The following is a 24,645-nucleotide window of genomic DNA, read 5'->3' on the forward strand; positions in this document are numbered from 1 at the left end:
TTAAGGGACTACGACTTAAGCAACTATCCACGACCACTAACACGAAATCGCCGTCGCTAGATTAGCTAAGCCGATTGCGAACGATTCATTAATACCTCCAAACAGTTGAATCGCTAAAACGGAAATGAAACAAATTCGAACTTTATCGGACAGGAACACAGTTCGCGATTCTATATACATCTAAAAAATGTCGTCAACTGAACGATACAAAGCTATAAAGATAACTAAATAATATATCGGATAAATGTAAAGCGCTTCTTCGCTCTTCTGCATCATCGATCATATGATTATTCCTCAAATCTGTAAACTTGATGCCTCAAGAGGCAACTATTTTAATGTAACTATATAAACAACTATTGTAAGCAATTGAGTCGGATAGAAATTGCTCCTATGCGTAGCGGTACTAACCGAGATAATCCACAACCTTTTGCGGTCCTTTACGATATCCAATATAAATCTTTCGCTTGCATTCGGCCAAATAAAAAAAATTTAAATACAATATATTACATATATTATTTTGTCGATGGATCGCAACAGGTTTTTTTTAAAATAACTACGGGAATCAGTTGGTTAATCGATATATACACGTCAACTGTGTAACTATAATAACCAGCTTGCTAGAACATATTACAGCAAAACAGCAAATACAGATCTAATTACATAGAAAGTTGACTCGAGTCACGCTCGTCGAAGATTAAGGTCTATACAGAGAAGAAAATTCATGCCGCGTTTGGTCTTCTTCCTTCCTTTATCTCTTTCCTATACGAATACCTTTGTGTAGGATTCGGTGGATGTGGTGTGCGTGAAAAGACGTTTTCTCACGAAAAAGTACTATATCGAAAAACACAAGTGGAAGTACAAATAGTACATAGCAAAAGTAGGCAGTAAGTTGACGTGTACCGCGCATTTGATGATATACAATACACAAGCATGAGGAACGCAGACAATCATTGTGCAAGGAAAAGAACAAGCCACACCATACCAACGTTAGTTAACATGCATTGGTGATTTGTAGAGATTGTTACAAAAAATTAGTCGCACTTACGGTATACACAACGGGTCAATAAATAGAAGAACACTTTAGTACCTAATTGGAGGAAAGATCAAAGAGAGATACTCAGCAAAGATGATAATTACAAGTTATTATGCTATGTACTTATTATGCTATAAAAATATCGGTTGTATATTCTGTAATATGTAATTACAATACGTCATCTTTACTACTTTATAAAAGTCATGTTGATATTAGTCATCCTTGCTGAGTTGATGTGTTGTGAAATTATAAAACCAAACGTTTCGATGACTCATTAGATTTATGCCGCTTGTCTCTCTTTACATTATATACACTCAAATTTATTTGTCGTATAATTTAACGCTAAGTGCATTTTCTGCAGTTCTGTTAATATTTCTCTTAACAATTTCATGCTTTATGTATGGCATTATATGACGTTCTTCCAATTTGTTCACATAATACGTAATGACAATCGGAATACGTACACGATTCTTGCTGTTATCTTTGATAATTCTAACTAAAAATAGTTTTTAAATTTACCGTTAGTACATAGCCGAATATCAATTATAAAATATATGTAACCATTACAATAGGTGTGATACAATATACACTCTCATACTTGCAATCTCATTATCACCGCGATAGTAGTTAGTCTCATGTTGATTTATTATTTAATATATTTCTAATCGTGCAACTAATCGTATCGTAAACGGTGAGTCGCAATGGCGTGCTTATTATGCTCGTCAACCGTTGTTCTGACTACTTTTGCAATGTACACGCGTGGGTTACTCAAAATATTTGCATGAAGCGATAAATGTTCTCGGTGAAATTAATGTCGATAGGCAGTTTCTTCCTGTGGAACACTCTCAGGAAAGCGCAGTATATTGTATAAACTTTTTTTTACTAAATAACCGTTTATAATAATGTGTACATATATATACGCATATAACTTTTAAACTTAATTAATTCACTTTAACCGACGTTACAACACATATTATGTAAACAACATAATTTATTATATTTACAAAACCTTTGATAGTAAAATCTTTAGGACTTCATCTAACAATTTTACATTTAAATGAATCAAATGATTCGAATAATTGCCATTTTGGAATCTGATAGAATCTCTCTTACGTGTACAAATTTAAAATTCCAAATAATTAATTTATTATGGTGCGACAATGGTTCATTACGATTTTGAACTTTTATCCCACCTATTTACAAATAAAATCGTACAATATATTTAATTTAATACATTTAGCGTGGCACGTATTCTCTATGGATTCAAATTATATAGGGCACCCAAGAAATCCTTATATAAGAAATTTTTATTGTTAACAGATGCCACAGTAATATTTGATTTCTTGACTTTCTGTAACGCGTAGTTTCTTTTTATTGCATATTATGCAAATAAAAACTTTACATGTTTAAGGATTTTAACATGCAATATTTAAAAGTTGAGCCTCTCATTATGGATTAGTCAGCTATCTTATATGTATGATATTTAGATGCTTTAATTCTTTTCGATCAAATAACGATACGACCGATTTTGTTTTCAATTATTAATCAGTCCATTTTAATTGAATAATATATTGATTAATTGGCTAGTATCGTGCAATTACTTATGCCTTGTAAAAATGTAAGTGATTGGCATGTTCGCACTTTTCATCTAACTGTTTCGTAATTATTTCATAATTATTTAATTAAAATTTCTGATTAATTAATACAATAGAAGTTTATTCAAGTTTATTCTTATATCTTGCTTAGAAGTTCGCAGTTACGCAAAAAAAAATTAAATCTTGATATTACAATCTCGTTTTCAATATATTTTAATATGTATTATTCGATAATATGTGATAATCAGATTCTAGCAGCGTACGTCACATTTAAAATCAATCTTGGGCTCTTCTCGCGTTAAAAATTACATATCTCAATGCCCAATTAAACTCGCGTTACCGAAACAACAAGCTTCACTATTACTATGGTATTATTGTCCATCGATCTAACGAGAAGATACGCACGACTTTTTCTTATTCTCGGTCGACGACGGTATATAAGACGTTATGATTTCGGTTTAGAATTAGTATACTTACACAGTGGCATTGTCCAGCGTAATCGATTGACTGTTGATACCATTCCCGTGATTCGTATGATGACCGTTCAACTCTCCTTCAACGTTACCCTGATTATTATCCAATACAATTTTACTTTCGTTAATGCCGTTTCTATGTGTCGTGCCGTTATGCACTATGTCCGGTGCAGATACGCTATTTTCCGTGTGATGTGCTCGTTGCTCGCCGCTGATAAATTGCTGAGTCGCCTCGGAAATTAAACTGGCTGTCATAACGTCGTCGCCTTTACCGTCCGGTACCGGTTTGCTCTCATCGGTAGGACTGTCTTCTTTTAGCTTGTCACCATCACCACCTTCTCCCTGCACATATTCGCCGTAAGAAATTAATTTCTAATTTTGTCAGTTTATTTATGTAACATTTAATCTGAACGAATTGTTTTAGTATAATTAACTTTAATAATTTTTAAACTAAAAGGTTAATATATTTAACGTTTCTAACGGTTACCTTTGAAGTATTGGTTTGATTTTTGCCTCTAGTTCTAAGCATAATCGCTTCGACCCGTTTGCGTCTGGCGTTGCGCTCCTCTTCTTCCTTCTTAAGCCTTTCAGCCATTTCGATTCGTTGTCTGTAATTTAAATATATGGATATTATTCATCACGCAATCATGATTTCCAAAACAAATAAAGAAGGAGAACATTTCTTTAAACCAACCTTTCCGCTTCTTCTCTTGCTTTGCGTTCTGCTTCTTCTTTTTCTTGTTTCTGGCGAGCTTCCTCTTCTCTTTTTCTTCTATCCTCCTCCTCGCGACGTTTAGCTTCTTCAATTGCTAACTGCAATCGCTGTTCTTCAGCCTCTCGAGCTTCGTTAGCTAAGCGTATAGTTTCTTCCTCCAAACGACGCTGTTCTTCTTCTTCTGCGCGCAATCTTTCAGCTTCCAAACGCGCTTCTTCCTCCTACAAACATTGTCATACGTAAGCTTACAGATATAAAGGCAAAGTCGGTTTAATATTAAATTGTTTTGTAAGCAGTACCTGTCGCTGGCGTTCCAATTCTGCTTCTCGTTCTGCTTGCTCTCGAGCTAATCTCCTACGCTCAGCCAAAGCGGCTTTCGCCTCCTCTTCGGTGGTGATCCTGATTTTCGCGATCATCGAAGCTGTAAAGTGAATCATTAATAAAAATAGACATTCACTATTAGCAGTCAAGAGCTCGTGACAAACGATCGTCCGACCTCGATAAAATTTCGATTAATCATACCTGACATGTCAACCTGCTCGTCCATTTCACCTTCAAGCTTGATTTCCGTCATCTCCGGCGATTTTTTCTCCTGCTTGTTCTCTTCCTTTTTAGCAACTTTTGGTTCTTCCGCAATAGCATCCGATAGATTCTCCTGTATTAGATTCGTCTCGTCTTTGACTTGTTTGCTTGCCGACATAGGTTCCGCTGCTACCTTTGTTTCGTTAATTACGGATTTGATAACATTCGCTTCCTGTTAAAATAAAAATTAGATTTTAAATGTATTTTTTATTATATAGGAAAAATTATATTGTATATCAAAAAGTTGGAAAAAAGAAGTATTTACATTTTATTAAAAAAAAAATACAGGATAAAGTTGTGCGTTCCAAAGTAGAACATAGAATAAAATTTACCTGCGCCTTTTCGCTACCCTGATCCTTCTTCTCCTCGTTTTTGTCCTCCGATTTCACATCTGGTGCCTCTTTACCCTCATCCTGCTTTATGATCTCCATGTTAGTTTCGCGGATAAGCGGTACGTGCTCGACTCCGGGACTCTGCAGAGGTGTCGCCCTCGGAGTTATTCGCGGTGATGACTTGACGTTCTTGATTAATTTCTCCGTTGGCTTCCTCACTTCCGTGGCTTTGGGTGTAGAAGGTTTCTTTGGAGTGCTGTGGACCTTTGGCAGTGGTGGCTTTGAATCCTTCGTTAATTTCATGTCACCTACCAGATCTGCAATACCGAAAATGACCAGGATTTTAATTTCTATGCGTGCTCTTCTCTCTCGGTTGCATACAGTATTTATATGTGCAATTCTAGCAATCGTAATTAAAAATGCTATATACAAGAGATTGCAAATGGAGATTTAAAAGAAAAAACATCGTAAAAAAAATTTAAAATATAAATTTACAAAAATGATTAAAGAGAAAATATGAGAGATGATAAAAGCAAAAAAATTTCACATAAAATCGAGTTGTCTTTAAGGTTTTTTCTTTGTCGTATTTTTTTAGACCTTGTGTCTCAACCCTTTCAGGATATTCAGATTATAAAAATAATTTTCATCGGTTACATCTACCGTTTTTTCAATCTAATCGCTCCAATATGCTTTATTCAAGAATTCGATTTTGACAAATCGTTTTTCTTTTCGTTTTTTTTCTCCCTGGTCTTCTCGTTGATTTTCGACGATCTAAAAGGGTCGGTAGGAGAAGAAGTAAAATAGGCTTGCTCACTGTGTTTCTCTATGATCGAGACACCGGTACCGGCGATAGAAGCAGGCCGCGGTCGGCGCGACGCGGCCGTGCGGGTACGCAGATTGACGTTACTGCTGCCCACGCTGCTGGCACTCTGCTGGCTCATGGAGCTGTGCGGTCGGGACGGGCTGTTGGGTGTCACTTCGCCGCTGCGGATACCTACGCGTCACCCACCCAAGATAAGTAGTCTGTTGATCTTTTCGCTGGAGATTGATTGAACGCGATCGCGCATAGGATCTCTTGGTAGAGAAGCACGGGGCGGTGTGAATAAAATTCCCGTTCGTACATTTCACACTTCACATATCGAAATCGTGTCACTCTTGTGAGATTGGCGAACGCAAAGTGTAGCAGGCGAACATCGCAAGAAACCGAAAGCACCGCCACCGACGTCCAAGTGCAGTCCGTAAGTGTGAAAAAAAAAGAGTACAGTCGGAACGAAAGAATAAGCCAATAAAAAAACAAAATTAAGCCAATAGAATTAAAAAAATCAAGTTGTAATCACGCAAAATAAGAGAGTGGAAGAATCGTAACTGAACAAAGTGAATTAACTAGGAACAAATTGCACACTAAATACAAATGTGTATACAGTACCTAGTGAATTGCGAGCTAAGTTGCGTAGCGATATAATAAGGTATAAGAAAAACGTGCAGCTTACCGAGATGTTAGCTCATACCTTCACCCGTGGTACCGAAAAACTGTTGAGAGATCTTCCTCAGTAGGAGCGTTTTGTTAATCAATTCGGAAGTCAAAGAGCCGGCTGCATCAAACTCGGCAACGCGTTGACGATTTAATTAAATCAACAATCTGCATTATTAATTTAGCTGTTCCCTCATTTAATGCAATCGGCTCTTGATGTTAATAAAAGTGGCAAAAGAGTATGCCACATCAGAATATAATTCTGAAGAATATAGACTTTCGATTATCGACAGGTTAGTCACCGATGAGAAAGTTTGAAGAAGTGTATCGATACATTGAATAATTTCTGTTTTGCGGCTTGAAATTAGAAGGAAAACATCTTTCCTCTTTGTGTCGTGAGACGAAGTTGGTTGTCCCGATTGACTTACAAAGACTCCTTTTCACACTTATTCGTACATGTGTGCACCCAACTCTGATTGAAAAGGTCTCTTGTTAGACAATGAGTGCATTCATGTGCTTTCTTTTTTTTAACTTTGATTTATAAGATTATTTCCCATTCTGTCGAAGACTGTATGCCGAACTGGCTTACGAAGTTTGTCATTAAGCGATGATCAGTCCGACTGTATACCGTAATAAAAGTTAACCAGAAAATTAATACAAAGCAGAACGGATGATTAATTATTCCGAAAAGAGCTGCAATGTTGATCGGAGAAAGTTATATTGTACAAAAGATATTAAATATTTTTTTACGAGATACATTTATAAAACTCTGATTTACATGTAGACAGAACGTAATCTATGTATTATCAAGCTATTATTTTCAACTACTTTATCTAAAATGACATACGATTAAGGATAAGATCTACGCCTTCCTAGTGCGAAGAATGGAAGAATTGTCGGTTTATTTCGTGAAAAATCGCGGGAGATACCTTTTGCTATGTACAGAAGCTCGATTTAGCGAAGGATTCGAGATATTATAGAGTTGAGTGCACGGTCACACACACTTACCTTGCTGCAGCTGGGCGGCCTGCTGGTGCTCGCGAGCCTTACGGCGTAATCTTTCGGCGCGGGTGGGTCTGGGCATAGGCACCGCGCCCGGTAACGTGCCCATGCTACGCGAATTATCGGAGCGTTTTAGACTCTTGGCTCCTCCGGGCGCGGCCAAGTGCGACATGCTGCGACTCATGCTAGAAGCGCTCTGCAGAGGCTGGCTCTGCTGTTGCTCCGTCAACGTGCCGAGTTGCTGCTCGACCGTGCGTTTCCTAGGCTGCGCCAGCTGGTCCAGCCTGGACATGGAGTAAGTCCTACCTGGCGAGCGTGTGAAGGCCTTGGCGCTGGAGCTGCGTGCCGTCGACGGCGGGCCGTCGCGCGGGGACGGTATCGTCGGCATGAGGTCGGTGCGTCTCCTGTTCACACGTAGCAAAACCGAGGTCGGGGTGCTGGGCGTGCCACCGCCGTCGCTATCATCACCTGCAAAGAGTCTCGCTTAGGGTGCCGCTCGTACTGCGAAACGAGCGATGTCCGTCGATTCGCGCGAACACACACGACGCGGGTCGCTCGATGGAAATGCAGACTCGAGTAAAGAGTTTCTCTGGCGCGCCAACTCGGTCGCATCCAGATTTTCATTTCTCTCTTTTTTTTTCGCTACTTCTTTGTGGTTGTGTTGCTTTGCTTTTCATGCTGTGGCGTGTGAAAATTACGTGGAGAAATACGCTGAGAGAGATTTTATTTTAAGGTTGTAAAATATATTCGCGTTTAACTCGCGAAATTTCAATTTAATAAAGAATATATTAATATGCAATATTAATGTATCTTTTTGATAAGCAAGGATTGAGGGAAAAAAAATTATTAGCAACAAATATACTCTTTTACGATTTGTTTAATAAAAAATATTCTCTCAGTGTATGTAAATTGTGTATTAAAATGCATGTAATTATTTAAGTAACAATATTAGTATACATGCCATATAAATTTTGTGTAAAAGAAAATGTGCCACAATATCTTCTATAAGCGGCACATTAAAAACATTCAAAGGCAATTGGAATCAATCGAACAATTTCTAAAAAGAGAAACCCGTCTATGCAAGCAGTAAATGTTATACTACGATTATAAGTCTACGTTAAATTAACATGACTAGTTGAATTAGATTCTTAGCTACCTCTTTATTATAGTGTGCAATATAACGTTACTCTATCTTTTATTACTAAATTACAACTTAAATAAATAGTCATGTATAATCTTGAAAGTTGCAATTGCTCTCTAATAAACTAATATTTACATATACAGGATGTCTGAGAAGGTTATTAAACTTATACAACGTGTCAATGAGATGGAGTAGGTAAAAAAGTTCATATTAACTTAAAAGTTATCATAAATATTCGAAAGAGTTCGACAGTCATTAGTTCGCCGAATAGAAGCTTGTATTCTTACGAACGAAAATTTTTCCAACATTTATTATAATTAAAACATTTGATAAAAATCTTTGAACCTTTATAACTTTTTAATAAAGTATTTTCGGACATAAGTTTACATGAATTTTTTTTACCTATTGAACCTCATTAACACGTATAAGTTTGGCTCCTATCTTTCCAGACACCCTGCACAAGTACATAATTTAATGAAATATGCTTGAATGGAAAACTGATCGTGACTGATAATCGTCTTATTGAATCATATTCGCAAATTCAAATTCATTAACAAATAATATTGAGCTGCGTATTACTGACTGGTAAAGGCTTGCAAAATGCACGTTGCAACTAAATATTAATAGTGTGTAGTGATTAGTTAGGTCTGGTGTTAGTAACGAGACTCGTACAGGAATCGTACACGGGTAGACAAACTAACGACACACTGTGATATTGGTTGCACATGGTTTCACTTCCATAAGTTGGCGTATCGTAAAATCCACCTGATATCAATACCACACATTTGGGAAGGGAACTACGGAACGAGAGAAAGTGCGGCGGGGTATGCTTTTACGGTGTTAAATGAACGTGACATGCGTCGATAGAGTGTTTAGTAAAGTAAAAGAAAGACGTAATGGCGTAGAATACGAGAGAGAAAGGGAGAGAGTCCGAAGAGAGCGAGTGCTAAACAAAACGAGAGGTAAAGGATCGACAATATTCATTCTTGAGACGAAACAGAAACGGATCTCTCCCGGCTTTCTTGCAGGCTTCGAGACACATCAGGACTCACCACTGGCAACACGTTGAATCATGGGACGCATAGTGTCGCTATCGGACTTATCATCGACGGTAAAGATGTCGGTTGTGGGGGGCAGAGAGAGGCTGGCTCTCTTATACTTGGCAGGAGTTAAGGGGGGATCGGGGCTAGAATTCCAATTGAACACCTCGTACATGGACGAGGACATTCTCATATCTGCGAACAAACCATTCAACGCAACGCAAATATTAGGTGTTCCGCGAAAAATGAGGACAAGGATGAGAAAAATGGTACGGGAAAGCATAAGTTGATCAGCGTGAGTTAGATACAGTGCGAATCGCACGCGTGTTGTTTTTTATTTTTTTATTATTTTATTTTCCGTATACACCTCACTATGCAGAACCATCACCATGATAAGTACAGAGCATAACATAGAAGAGAAGTACAGAGAGAATCCCCGTAATTAAAAATTATATCTTGGTTCCTTAAAAAAAAAAAAAATGTTTTAGTTTTCGTTTCACCTTCCAGTGGTTTCCAAATGTTGATTCTTAAATGAAAAAAAAGAGAGAGAGAGAGAATATACGTTCGGATAGGAAAGAATGTGGATGAAGATGTGGCGTTTACAAAGTGTATGCTAACTGAGCAATTTGTGTGCAGTATATAAAAGTAAAAAAAATAAATGATGTCGCATAAAAAGCAAAACTTGCGACTCATATCACGGGGCTCAAAACGTTCTCAAGACTCGCTGTGTAATCAATCTCAAGCTGAAAATACGTAATACGTGAATTCGGCTGGCGTTCGAAGGGATTGCCACAAGAGTGTACATAGAATAGAGAGTGTAAACCTGAAAGTAAATAACCAAAAGTAAAATTTATGCTATGGGCAAGATCGTCGGCAAATTACAGGTTCTAATGGTGCTGGACAATCGTTCTTTCATGCTTCGCGATGTCGTGAGCAATTGTGTGAAAGAGCTTCGTGCGGCAGTGATTTCATACGTTTCGTAATAAAATTTTTTTAATTTATTCTATTTAAAAACTCAAAGACGCAATTTAATTAGTCAACCCACTTAATTTCGCAGCAAAGCAATTTAATCGCCTCATCTCGTCTATTAATTTTCATAATAATTCATATATTTTATTTTAGATACAATTATTTCGCATATAACAATGATAATGTAATGATAATGCAGCGACAAGTAGGCAGAGAATCGTGGATCGAGTTTTATAGTTAAGCACACTATAAAATTTTTACCGCATCTCGTGGATGGAGTCTCTCCCTACTTTAAACAGTATCGATTGCCACTAAGAAAAATATATCAAAGGTCTCGTGCGATCGTGCGTAAAGTATAGGTTGCGAAAAGGCACTGGGAGTCGCTTCCTTGTCTCGTTTACTCGACTAGCTCTGAGAATCGACGTGACATAGAAATATTCTCGCAACGACGACGCGATTAAACGACACGATCCCTCATGAATCCGCGACAGGAAGAACGATTGTAGGCCCGTACGACAAACATCCATCATCGATACATACGCCGGACGTTCGAGCAAATAGGATGGAACAAGCAAATGGGAACGGGACGTGAATTCACCGGCACCGATTTATCCCTTCGAAACATACCGTTAGATTTATCTCGCTTCAAATAACACACCTTCCGAGCTATGAAGCGCGAAAAGATTAACTTACAAAGTGCCGTCGTATATTTAATGCAAGATGGCTCAACTGACGTTAATCAGCTAATGTCTGGTCTCGATCTTCCTCATTACACGATACACACGTAACGTACATATATTAAGTATAATATCGCGATTCGTATTTATACTCACATTGAAGTAAATCCGCTTCCGTGAGGCTCACGATGCGTGTTCGTATCAACACGTTGAATCGACACACGACTGAGTTTACGATAAATACTAATTTACATTCTACCGGTGCACGGTGCAGAATAGATACCACGCGTGTATTATTCACACCGTATACGAGATACGGAAAAGCCTTTAACGCTTTCAGCTGCTGCTGGGCTACTTCATGTTACACACACGCAAATATTTTACGAGATATTTCTTATATATCATGTATTTCAATCTCTTTTTATCTTTCTGTGATAAATCAAGCACAGAAAGCGTCATGTATTATTTACGATCATTTGCGAGCACCTTAACATGATCATGAAAATACACCCAGAGAAAAATTGATGAAATCGTTTCTTTAACTTGGTCTTTTTTTTTAAATTGAAGTGAAAACATCTTTTTGGAAAATAAAACTTTATTTGATTTCAAGAAATAACGTTATCAGCCTTTTTAAAAGCAAATAAATTTGTTCAAATTATTTAATTTAAATGAATAATTTAATTCGAAGAAAGTACTGACAGAAATGTAAGAAATAATTTACAATTAGTTGTTCTCGTTTTTGAAAATATATTTCTTTCATTAAGACAAATATTTGCGTTGCACAACCAAACCATTTCTTTAATTTTAATAAAAGAAACAATCAAAAAATTTCTTCGAGTCAGAAAAACGTTTCTTTAACCGTATAGCAATGCACACATTTCTTTGAGTCAAATAAATATTTTCTAACTCAAAGAAACCTTTCTCTGAGAAACTGTTTTAACCGAAATTGAAATTTTTCGTATTTATAATGAGAACAATGTTATCGCGTAAATATAGATTAAATCAAATTTGCATTTTACATGCAGACTGATAAAGCATACTAAAATGAACTATTCGGAAAGATTTCAAATTCTATACGCGAGAATCTCTACCAGAGAATTCCCGACTTAGAATCTCATAGAACGGAACATTGAAGTATGTGGCGAGTCTAACATTGCGCGCTGAAAGGGTTAATCGAATTTCCATATGCAATGTGCAGTTAATGTACTCGCGTCGACGATCGCCAGATCTTTAGTGAACTTCGGTGAATTTCCGTAATTCAATCGGTATTTGAACGAATATATTCGACTGACCTTCTCCCGGTTTCCGATCGAGTCCACCAGCGGAAGTGGCCCGTTTCTTGCTGCCGTCCAGCTCCCTCTCCGAGGATCTCCTGGTGAGAGGCTGCGCAGCAGAGAACATCATGACATTGGTGGTCGAGGTGGCTCTACGGGTGCCCCAAAAGGTAGAACCGCCGGTGTCGGCGGGCTCCAGCATCCGCGGCGTGGAGCTGCCAAACGCGAATACGATGTGCGATCTCTCGTTTCTTCTCTTCGCCTCGATGCGTGCCTCCCTCTCCTGATTCTTGCGGAGGATAGCCTCCCGTCTCTCTCGCTCCGCCTCGCATATCAGCCGTTTTCTCTCTTCAACTTGATTTCGTCTGTGTAAAAAAAAAAAAGAAAAACGATGAAACACGTTCAGGCATAACAATTTCAAATCAAACTTCCTACAAATGAGAGTCTAGATTTATCTTCTGCTTTGCGTATATGTATAAATTTCTTAAAAAAATTTCGAACACAAAAGAATTTGCAATTATGTTCTTTCAACTTTCTATGCGAAATTAATCAAATTAATTTATTAATTGGTAGATTTTTTTAACGCTCTAACGCATTTTCAATCGGCAAACCTGTCATTATCACGAGATCTGAGCTCATCAATGCGTCTTCGTCGCTCTTCCTCACGCTGCTCGCGGAAGCGTTGCGCGGCGAGAGCTTGCTGCCTGAGCTCCTCCAACTTCCGCTGCCGCTCCTCGTTCTGCCTCTCGCGGACGAGCTTCGCCCTGTCCAATTCCTTCGAGCTTCCCGTCGACTCCCGTCCTGCGAACAACCCAGCGAAACGAACAAATTTAAAACCTGTCCAAGCTCACTACAAATGCTTAGTTTGTACCGTTTTCCACAAGTGAATTTGACTAGAGATCAACGAATCTCCTTTTAGAATGTTGCGTGAAGTTTTTAATCGTTATTTCACTCGATTATATATATTTAGTTACAGAATTTAGTTACAAAAATTTAAACAGTTTTAAATATAATACATTAAGACAATTTACAATCAAAGTTATAAAAGATTCTCGTAAGCCGTAAATGAAAAAAAGAAAGAAAATATGCAATTGAAAATAAATAATAAATAATTTTAAACAATTTTCAAATAAAATGTAAGATAGTGTAAACATATTAAATGTTTTCAAACAATATATAAATAATTAATTTTTAAAACTTACATAACGAGACAAGAATGTACGTGTATTTGTATGCGTGTGTGTGTGTGTGTATGAGAACAAGATAATCAAGGGACTGTGGTAATTTTATCTGAGAAAAGAGTATATGTACATACATCATCCATCGAGATAATAATAAAAAGTTATTTACAAAATAAAATATTTATTTAGAGAACATGTTAAAATGCAAGTCGCGATTAGATAATGTTCAATATGAGTTTATTCATCATTAGATTAAACGACGGATACTTATACGAAATTAATGCGAATAATATAATAACTACCACCGTTATTTGTTAAAATTGATATATAAATGTAAATCGAAAGCATTAAAAGGCGTTATTAGCTCATTAATGTTATTGAAAAAGAAAGAGTTTACTCAAAGGAGGAAAAAGGGGACGGTCTGTACAGTGCCCTCGAAAACGTTGATACCTTCATTCTCGTAAGGACGATCGCCGTCGAGGGAGTCCTCGTCGTAGAGACTTCGCGGGCGCTTCACATCTGCCGAGAAGAAAGCGAGACATGTGCGTGTGCACGTAAGATTCAAGTATTAAGTCTACAGCACGTTCGAATGAACGCATGAATGAATGAATAAATGGTTATTACGGTATGCACCTGCCGTGTACAGTGATATAGTATGCAAATGTGCTCGCACGATTAAAACGAGTAGTTTGGCATGCACGTAGTTGCTCGGTGTTAATGCAAGATCGTGGAACAGGTGTTGCAACGAGGAAAATTTATGAATAAATCGTGATGACGTTAGTATCAGTAGGTTCTGATAACTTTTCGCACATAAATACAAAATTCCTTTAATAAAATAATTAAGAATTAAAAATGAAACAATATAAAATTTAAAATAACAGAAATTTATTTCGGTTCTTTTAACGTTAATGTAAAGTACGTTGTCTTTTCATGGCTTCTTTTTTGTCTGATAAATTCATCCATAATATATAAATGGCCGCTTTAGTGTTATCTTCATTTTATAAAACAACTCTCATTTTTTTTAAAGCGACATTTTCATTTCCGTAATCCTCGTCGGTCTTTTAATTTCATCAGAAAAGATAATCAGTTTGCAAGAAAAGAATGCAGAATTAATCAGCTCTTTAGGCAGTTGCTTTATTAAAATAGTGAAAAATGTGATTTATCGCTAATGTAGAAAGAAATTTTTTTCCACTGAATATTAAAAATATATCAATCGCATTTACTAAGAAGCTTTCAGCAAGCTAAAAATTATGTATAGCAGAAAAAACGTCGCATTTAGCTTAATATCAATATAATAGATTAAAAATACTGTGTGAAAAATTTCATATACAAAAAAAAAATTAATTATAGTTACAGCAGCAAGAATGTGTAGTTCAGTGGTAGTTCAGTTTTAGCTGTACATAACTAAAATTTAGTTTTCCATAAATTTTTGCAACTAATTTTTTTCTTCCGTGTAGCGTCTAGCATAATCTGATAGTACAGAAAAAAATGTTAACTATAATAAAAGTAAATACAAAGAAGTATAATGACAAGATTTACAAAAAGTATATTTTTTTATTTGATGAAATAATCCGCTTAACATTTTTAAAGTATATTTTTTTTTCAGAAAAATTTTTTTTATAGAAAGTGGATTTATCATATTATATCGCATTTAAACCGAATGCATACTCACAAATGCAAAAATTTTTCGCGATATTTAATACATCGCGAGAGATGTTTCAATATCGTTTATTAAATTTATAAACGAGCTAAAAGATTAGTATTCAAACTGGAAAGCGTCAATCTTTATTCGTCGGACACGCATTCCGTTACACAATTGCCAAATTACACGACTCGTTAGCATTGTTACTCGTTGCAAAATAAACTCGTTTTTTATGACTTGCGAAATAACGCATGCCGACAGGAGAAATCAATGAAAACATCGGTTTGTTAAATAGTTCAGCAATCTGATAGGTCCAATAAACGTGATTGAGAATATATAGCAACATCATTTTGCAATTTGTTATTAGAAGACAAATATATCACTCGTATTCATACAATACATTTATACATTTTTTATATGGACATGATTGTTCAATTCTCGTGCATACAGTTAAATTCAATCTTTTTGCAAATAAAACTCTGCACTGATATATTTAATTATAACGTATAATATCACACTGGGATATATTCATCTTTCGTTAGCAACACAAATCATATAAAATTCTTTGGGTAACAAAACCAGAATTGCGATACATATAACTTTCTTTTATAATCAATTACTTCAGAAAGATTAAATGTATCGCTGCATTCACACAAATGCACTCTGCAATAAGTTGGTCTTGAATGCGGTCTTGATCTTAGATATCCACGCATTAGTTAGACATCAAACGCGGTGATTCTCTCGATGAGAGTTGCAAAGAGAGAGAGAGAGAGAGAGAGAGAGAGAGAGAGAGTTCCACACCACATACACGCAAGTCACACAATCGTTATCGAAGCACGCTGAACTCAACCCGAGCGTACCTGTCAAAGGGAGGGAATCACCACCAATCTGAGCGAACCAGTGCATCGTTTGCTCTACGGAAGACAAATTTCAAGATATACACATTCTCTGAGAGCTATAAAGTTCGCGCGGTTCACAATACTCGCGTGATAAGCGCTACCTCTGTGTCGGCAAAAGACGTTTGTTTAACGATCAACGATATCAAAGTGCATTGCTGTAGATAGCACCGACTAGTCATAGTTAATACTGTTTACAAATATACATTATTGTTTAAAGATAATGGTATCATTGCATGTATAGGTGTGCGAATAGTTCGAATTCACAGTGGATTCGATTCGTTTTCGAATCTGAAAGACTCTAATTTTCGTGCTTGATTGTTTGTCGATTTCTAAAATTTTTTTTAAATCTTATAAATTATTCAAAATTTTGTGTACACGATAGATAATCGTCTTCGTAAATTTATTCCAATTTTAAATTTATGTGTCATAATTTTATTTTAATTTAATACAAAATTTGAAATTACTTTATTTTCTTAATAAAGTGCACTAACATATTTTAATTTGTATGATGCTCATTTATCAATATAATATCGTTACGTTGTCATAGTATTTATTATAAGTTTTTACGTAGCACATAATTATTTTCTAAAATTTTTACAATTGATTTTCTCGTCTGTTAAAAAGGATCTGCAACGTTATTGAAAATACTTTAAATTAACATGTAACGTAAATCCGGGAAAATTTTGATTTGAATTCGATTCGTAGTCGCATCAAAGACATTCGATTCAATTGGACCTCGCAAATACTTCAATTCGATCTCACAAACGCTTCAATTCGCATACCTTTGGTCACATGATACTACGATTTATTCGACTACGACACATATGTATTGCTTGCTATAAACGATACATTATCTGAAGAGAGCCGTTTAAAATTAGATATCCAATTACGCTGTGGGCCTTTGAAGCTCATTTAGTGATAGATAAATACTGTAAATAATGACCTCATTCGTTAACAAATCTCTGTGTTCGAAATTACATTTTCGTCAAATAACGAGGTACTGGCTGACACTTCATTATCTCGCGCATATACAATCGATGTCAACAAAGTTTTTCGCTTTGCATCGATACTGCATAAATCTGATAAGCTCTCCACTCCCTCTTCCATTCGCTAATTACAACGTGGCTTATTTCCATCCTTCGTCGACGATCTATTTTCGACAGACGTCAATGGCAACGACCGCCAAGCTGCCAATATTATTTCCAGCTGCTGATTACAAATACGAGATGGAAGGGAAGGACAGAAAATAGACAAAGAAGGAGGAAATTGTATACGTACCGTTGTTAGTAATTGGATATGTGATTAGTAATGCGCGGAATTGAACGAGAACGAGGATGAGAGAAAATGTCGAACACGAGGAATGAAGTGCCGAAGACTGCAGGGATGATATGAAAAGACGTCTTCAACGTCGCGAATATTGAGTTACGTCGCAAAATGCAGAAGAGGTTCCTCGATGAAAGCAATGCTGGATTTTTCAAACAACATGTGCTAGTAATTGAAGACTCACTCTCCTTTCATTGAAGACAGAAACTGCTGAGAGCCACTTGCACGTAAATGTAATTTGGAAGACGAATTCGTATCAAGTCGCTAGGGAAATACTCGATACTCGCCCAAGCGGCTGAAGATGTTGAGCGGAGCACTCCAAAAATGAAAAGTAAAGAAAAATAAAAAGTCGACAGTGGCGCAAAAAATAGCCATAAGGGAATTTGATATCGCGTCTGTTCATTTAATCATTTATCGAAAAATAAACGAACTTTATATTGCAAAGTTTGCAAAATCGTGAATTATTAAAGCAAAAACTTTTTTCGCTCACATTTGTGCCATCGTACTTTCCTCAATAACTCTTTTTTGAGGACTGTGTCTAAATAAATAAGACATTTTCAATACTCTCATAATTAATCAAGAACTAACATTTTACGGTTGAATAAACAATGTTAATATCATACGAAACACTCTGTGGGCACATCGCGTAATCGTATTCATGCAGATAGAAGAGCGGCGAAAGAAAAAGTTTATTACGAAGCGCGAGCATCAGTTCTCTTCCATCCATTATTCTGATCAAAAAGATTTTTCTCCTTTGACTGTGAAAAGTGAACTTCCGTCAAAGACGTCAGGGTCAAAATGAAGATACAAAGATAATAATATGCTAGAACAGCGTTTTCTCGAGGATGCAGATGCAAAATGCATCGTTTCCTACTTCACGCAGTCCCCGAGGCTGTAAATCTCTGGTCATTCGGAAACGCACAATGCGTCGCGATCCATCTATCTCTCTGAAAGCTGTCCTTCACACAATATCGCCGTTAGTTCACCTGCTTTTGACGGAACAGCAGGAAGGACAATGCAGTCACGTTAAATGCAACGCACAAAAATTTTAGTTAAATAATCAAAGTTCTTCGAAATAAATTGCAAAAGTGGCATTTAAAAAAGTTTTCTATTAAGATCTTGATATAGGATACGCAATTTTCCAGAATAGAATAGAAAAATGGAAAATCCATGTGAAAAAAAACACATATTCTGATTGTCAGGTTTAGGCTTAGCAAGATCTATAAAAATCATTTATTGATGAACCGCGTGGAAGTCTCTCAATTAAATCACTCTCCGCGGGTATTGTTTCAGACAGGTGGTTCGTTTAAATCCCATTTCTCGCGACGATATTTACAGCGGCATGTCCGCAATTTCGAAACGCAATAAGGGGAATAGAGCAGAGACAATGTGGTAACTAAGAGATAATTTAACGAATGGAACACAAAATCGCGAAGCGCGTGCCGTCGCGGGGAGGGATGCGCTCGTTCTAATTGGTGGTATCTGTCATGCAGCTGCAGTCGTAACCTTCATCATCGTCGCCATCTTAGGCTCAAATGTAGGAAAATCCGTCGGAGGATACAAACGGTTCTGTTAATCTCCCTTCGTCTGGAAGTGGGTCGGAAAACAATGGAATCCGTCGCTTCCATCTCTTGCTGTCTCTGTACTATAAAGAGGTTGTCTTCCTAACCCTCTTCCCTTCACTTCTTTCCACCTCTACGGCTTTTCCTTTCGAAACCTCTATTCATCCACTCGACTATTCTATCTCGTCAACCTTGCTCGAGTGGCGGTGTGGAATGCGAGTGGATACGCATAGGTTTAAGCCACGCGAATGATCCATGAGGTGTTGCCGTGAGTAACGAGGTTCTCTCATTGATAATCGTGCTTTTCACGTTTGCTGAAGCGACAATTATCGCGTCGAGTGACATCAAGATATATTTGTATGAATTGTGTCTGAGAAGAAATATATCTCCTTACAAAGATAAGTCAACAGCATCTTTTAATTTCAGATGAATAGTCTATGTGAAAGGATTTTAGTTTTTGTTAACTGGAAGTTAGTTATTTTTTTCTGTAATTTTTGGTTGTGATATTTTATATGTTTATACTTAATAAATTTCCAATTTATGCAAGATCAATTTCTATCCGTTGACCGTATACGAAACTTATTAAAATATATTTTTAAGAATTTTTTTTTGACTTGTTAAACAGCACTTTTATGTTGGTAAACTTTTAATGGAGGACAAGAATGACACTTGAAATTGTTCTCATTTCTCACGTTCTACGATGCTAGAGTTTTATTAATATTTAATGAACGAACGTGCTTCTTGAGCGCGAATAATATTTACATTTCAAATTTAAAATCTCGATAATTCTCGTCGTCTTTTAGTTAAAGACACTTTAAATATTGTACGAGTACTTCGTTAATTTTCAGGTAAACGGAAGAAAGTAACTCGAGAAAAGACATGCACGTGTGAATGTTCCTCAGACGATGTTTTCCCATTTCCTTCGCATTATTCTCATAAAGTCCGTTATTCCAAATGAGAGATGAATTAAATTTTCCATTAAAATTTCACCCGCACATAATTAAATATAGATTAATGTGTTATATTTAATAAATTATCTGACGCGAGTTACACGCACCCACATACTCGCTCACATTCGGGCGTATGAACCTCGTTAGTACGGATTTAATTACGTCAGTCGCTGAGACGTATCTAATTATACAATCGTGCAATAAATTACGCGTCGAATTCGTTTTAAATTCCATTTTTTATGTGTTACCACGTGTGTGAGATATTTCCGGCCACGTGAGGGACTTATTAGCGATTTCACGGACGCTTGTCGTCACTGATTAATTTGACGGCATCTCCCACAAAAGCGCGAAGTGCAATCGAAGCGTTATTAAATCCATGTGACCATTTCGCAGCTCGAACCGGGAGAATTGCATTCGTTATCTGTCGCGACCCAGAGGTCGTACTTTGGATTCGCGACTCGGCATTGCTCTCGATTCCACCACAGATTGGAAAGCAGTTACGCGGTTTCCCGCGCGAGATTAATATCGTTATCGACTGTGGAATATTGGTGACGTAGCAATCCACAAACCTATATTCTTACGAAAAGTCGGCAAGAATAATTAAATTTACGCAAAAGAACTAGTTGTTCTTGTGGAATTTTATAAACTAGTTTTAATCATTTAAAAAATGAACCAAATAAATTTTATGAAGCAGATTATATCGTACTATCCCTGTCACGACTCAAATCAGCATAATTTGCAATTAAACTTGTAGCGTTTGTATCGATAGAACCAATAGAGAAAAGATAAGCGGACATTTCTTTACATCTCTTTTAAACATTTCGAGCAATTTTGTGTCGTGCGTCTTTGCATCTTGAGAACACAACAACGTGTTCTAAATATCAAATATTTCTCAAGCCCCTCCAATAAAACTGACCTGCATACTCGTGTGTGTAGTACGAACGAGCACGTCCGTATCACTATTTGTATCACAAATAAATGATCAAGCTGTGCTGTCAACCGCCACGGAAATGTCGGTAGACACGGAGTGCGATATTAAAAAGAGTGCATCGTGTCCAAATCCGCCGTGTAAATGTCAAAAAGTCACCGTGAGAGGTATCACATCGAGCGTCACACTCGCTGCGGAGTAATAAAAAGTTCTCGAGCTGGTAGAGTTTCGACGAAAACCAGATAGGATACATCAAGATAGATGTGAGAGAAAGAGAAAGGAAAAAAGCTAAGTAAATTAAATTCTAAAGCACTAGCTACCGAGCACACACCGCGTTATATCATTTCCATAACGAGGGCACACTTGTTTAAAATAACAATTTACGTGGAAAAATTTAGAAAATTAAAAATTATTTCAAACTTAAATTTTTAATAATACTAGCTGTTAAAAATATTAAATCGTTTAATTATACACTTTGAGATACAACGTGGCGGTTCTTTCAACTCGGTAGAAGCTGCTTGCTGTAGCGCAAGTTACAGCAGAATACAAAAGTATCGTAAATGCAATCGGTTGTGCTCGCCGAACTTACCCTTCGTGAGAGAGTGGCGATTGTGTGCAGAACTGGACCTTTGGTTAGTTTCCTCAGGAGCGGCTCCAGCTGTAAAATAAATTGTTCCGCATAAAATAACTCTCTCTTCCTGTGGCGAAGTTACTTAGTTATTGAATACTTATGCGCATTACGATGGAATAAAAGTTTAATTAATAGCACGTCCGACGACATACGGTTTCGGACGCTTCGAGTATCTCGCGCCGGTATTAGTATTCTAGTAGCTGCATCGATTCCTCGCAGTGAAACAACTGGTGTCATCCCGTGGAAGACGAAGAGCAGGAAATTTAATTAAAGTCACTATTTTGGGTTATATACTAAATTCTGAATTTATATACATATGTAATTTAGGATTATTGATTAAAGCGCACTTCAGACACTTTATAATTTACGTCAAAATTCAGAATAGAAAATTCTATTTATAACTTGACGTATAATTGTATATTGTATATATTATACATGCATGTATGTGCGAATTATAAATTACCTGAGGTTTAATTTGCTCTATATGACTAAACTATAATATGAAAATTATAATGTGAAATAATCCATTCAAATTTGCAATTAGTTCCGCAATGTCTCAATCTTCAAAATTAGATACTGCATGGTAAAATTAGGCAACCAAAAGACATTTCCGAGACATGTCTATCATTAAACGCGAGAAAGTTGCACATGTCGTTCCTAATCGCAAAGAAAATCGAGATATCGACAGTGAGCGAGACTGGATACTCACACGTGCCATGAAGAAATTGCATTATATCAACGAAAGTTCGTATTGTTGCAACGCATGTACATAGGTAAGGGCTAGACACAAGTACGAGGGGTTGCGTAGCTGATGCACAACATGTATAGAGTAGATGCGGGTAGTTGAACTTTGACATTTCGCAGTCTTCTCCTTCCATTACACGCAGACGTTCACCAATTCAATTGGGTGGAACTCGAGCGCGCCAGTGAAAAGGTTCGATATGCAAGCTCATGTCCTCCGAACGAAGCGTATATCTTCCGCGTAATTCACTTCGAAATTCGCGATAGATTTCGTTCTTAGTTGCGAAAAATTTACTACCTAATTTCGTAAATGATTACATTTGAGGAGTTGAATGAAAAGAAAAACGAAAAGAATATTATTATAGAAATTAAATTATTTATGTAGGTAAATTTCATTCTAAGAAATCTATTTTATAAACATAAATAAATGTTATATTTTTAAAATCAGTATAACTAAAAATATACATTTTACCGAAGTGTTTAAAATTTTAGCTAGATAGAAGTCTGAAAATAATTTTGTTGAACTATCAAAATAATCATGTACGATTCCGCTCAAGCATGATGAGCGAGCATGATGCTACAAAAAGTGTTGAGTTTTTGCAACCAGTCCACCATAATTGTATTAATAGTCGAATAAAATTATTTTTATTTTAAATTTGTATCTAGCTAAACTTTTAGATATTTCAATAAAATCATCCTTTCCGTATAGAACGTAAAAATAATAATCATTCGGATATTTATATCCAATTAATTTTTACAAAATTACATATCGCTATTTCTAAAAATATTAGAATTATTATAATAAACAATATCAGTTTTTTTAAAGTTTGCTAACAAAAATTGCCTTTTTCAAGTTCACGTAGCAAGAGAAGCGAATTACTATTTTTAGTTTAATGCATCGATGATTTATCGACAATTTAAAAAAAAGAGAACTGCAGTACCTCCTGCATAAGAAACGACGGAAGAGAGTACTTAGACTTTAATTCCAACCGCAAGATAAGATTTTAAGTGAGAGCAGAGAGAGAGAGAGAGAGAGAGAGAGAGAGAGAGAGAGAGAGAGAGTAGGAAGAGAATAATCTGGGTAGACGCGATGAATCTTTCTTCCTACAGCGGCTATGCTGCAGTTTAAAATCGGTGGATAATGACGCGGAACGACAGATGAGGACGCTAACGATGATAACGCGAGACGTTTACAGCGAAGAGAAAGCATTTTATCACGCGTCGTCAGCGTTCACCATCGATAGCCGCTCTTACGAGGACAGCTCTCGAAATTCTCGCCAAATTCGCGCTATTAAGACGTCACTGTCTGCGGATAACTAGAACGAAGAGGGTGAGACGACGCGTTGAGATAAAATCTCCGATGTGACGCGCATCGCAAAAGGAAGCGCGAAGCACGGGGTGAAAAGCCGAAGCGAGGTCCTTTGTGGTTTAAAGATGCCGGAAGTGTGCTTTGCAAGGCGTTGCGCGGGCGATTTGTCAGGATTGCACCAAGTCCCGCTGAAAGGAGAATGCTCTTTGACTCGCGTAAGGTATATTAATCAGTTATGTTGATTCCTCGCAGGTGCAGTCATTTACACTATTCTTAATGTATACTAGGGAATAAACGCGAACGTATTTTTTTGGGGTAATTTAGATTTAATCTTGATTTTAATAAACATTGTAATCGGCAGAAAATAGTATTCAGGAAAAGAGTGGAGCAATAATTCACGAGATTCATTTTAAAGATTGCATCTAAAGCGGGATAGGATATCAGAAACTATAAGTTATTTCGTTATATCTCACAGAAAATATTTTGTATGGCACAGATAAAAAAAAACATCGTCGTTAGAATCTTTAGAACGTCTCGGTCGGAATTTCTAAACTTTTTTTTTACGTTTCAAGGCTGTTCTCCCGAGGGAAATTCGACATTGGTGCGTCACTAATGTGATCGAAATCACGTTTACTGTGTCACCGAGAATGGAGTCTCGTGCAAATTTAGACACACTCGAAACTTCAAGGAGAATGCAGAACGGGATCAAAGAAAACGGTTGCGCGGGAATAAATATGAGTAAGAGAGTTCTTGCATCTCCGTGACGAGCAGCATCGCGAACTACATAATATCGCAATTTATTGGCTGTCGACGTAAGAATCGCAAATAAACTGTGTCGCTACTCGACTACACCTAGTCGTGCAACGACAAACGGTGCTACGTGAAAGCATTCACAGGCAGGAACTGTATTTTAGTCAACAAAGATTTAAGGATTTTGTATTTAACTCTGAAAACATGACAGAATACAAAAAACATTATTTTAAACTTCGCAAATTTTTTCTCGAAAATTTCTGAACATTGTTTGATATTAAATACAGAATAGCACGTTCGCATGTTTTCAGTATTATTTCTACATATTGACAAAAGATTATGATACAGTGATATATAACTTAATAGTTTTTTTTTTATAAAAAGCCACTGGCGTTATTGCATACTTATGTGATAAATTGATTTTC

The 24,645-nt window shown here is 36.7% G+C and overlaps 1 protein-coding gene across 46 annotated transcripts in view; it reads right to left on the reverse strand.

Annotated features, from left to right (window-relative positions):
* LOC105195227 (ensconsin) overlaps positions 1-24,645 on the reverse strand; it is a 157,961-nt gene that overhangs the window by 2,858 nt on the left and 130,458 nt on the right. For 22 of the 46 annotated variants that reach the window (XM_039449172.1, XM_039449162.1, XM_039449157.1 and 19 more), the window contains 14 exons: positions 21,379-21,447; positions 15,988-16,041; positions 13,936-14,004; positions 12,916-13,105; positions 12,323-12,669; positions 9,397-9,579; positions 7,210-7,671; positions 5,545-5,724; positions 4,731-5,047; positions 4,339-4,570; positions 4,116-4,237; positions 3,796-4,037; positions 3,589-3,709; positions 3,106-3,443 (listed from right to left, as the gene is read on the reverse strand). In XM_039449172.1, coding sequence (XP_039305106.1) covers positions 3,106-3,443; positions 3,589-3,709; positions 3,796-4,037; positions 4,116-4,237; positions 4,339-4,570; positions 4,731-5,047; positions 5,545-5,724; positions 7,210-7,671; positions 9,397-9,579; positions 12,323-12,669; positions 12,916-13,105; positions 13,936-14,004; positions 15,988-16,041; positions 21,379-21,447 — 2,926 coding nt within the window. The remainder of the gene's footprint in view (positions 1-3,105; positions 3,444-3,588; positions 3,710-3,795; positions 4,038-4,115; positions 4,238-4,338; positions 4,571-4,730; positions 5,048-5,544; positions 5,725-7,209; positions 7,672-9,396; positions 9,580-12,322; positions 12,670-12,915; positions 13,106-13,935; positions 14,005-15,987; positions 16,042-21,378; positions 21,448-24,645) is intronic. The other 24 variants (XM_039449166.1, XM_039449167.1, XM_039449165.1 and 21 more) reach the window with 9 other exon arrangements.

The sequence above is a fragment of the Solenopsis invicta genome, chromosome 5, assembly GCF_016802725.1.
Source record: "Solenopsis invicta isolate M01_SB chromosome 5, UNIL_Sinv_3.0, whole genome shotgun sequence".
Taxonomy (NCBI): domain Eukaryota; kingdom Metazoa; phylum Arthropoda; class Insecta; order Hymenoptera; family Formicidae; genus Solenopsis; species Solenopsis invicta.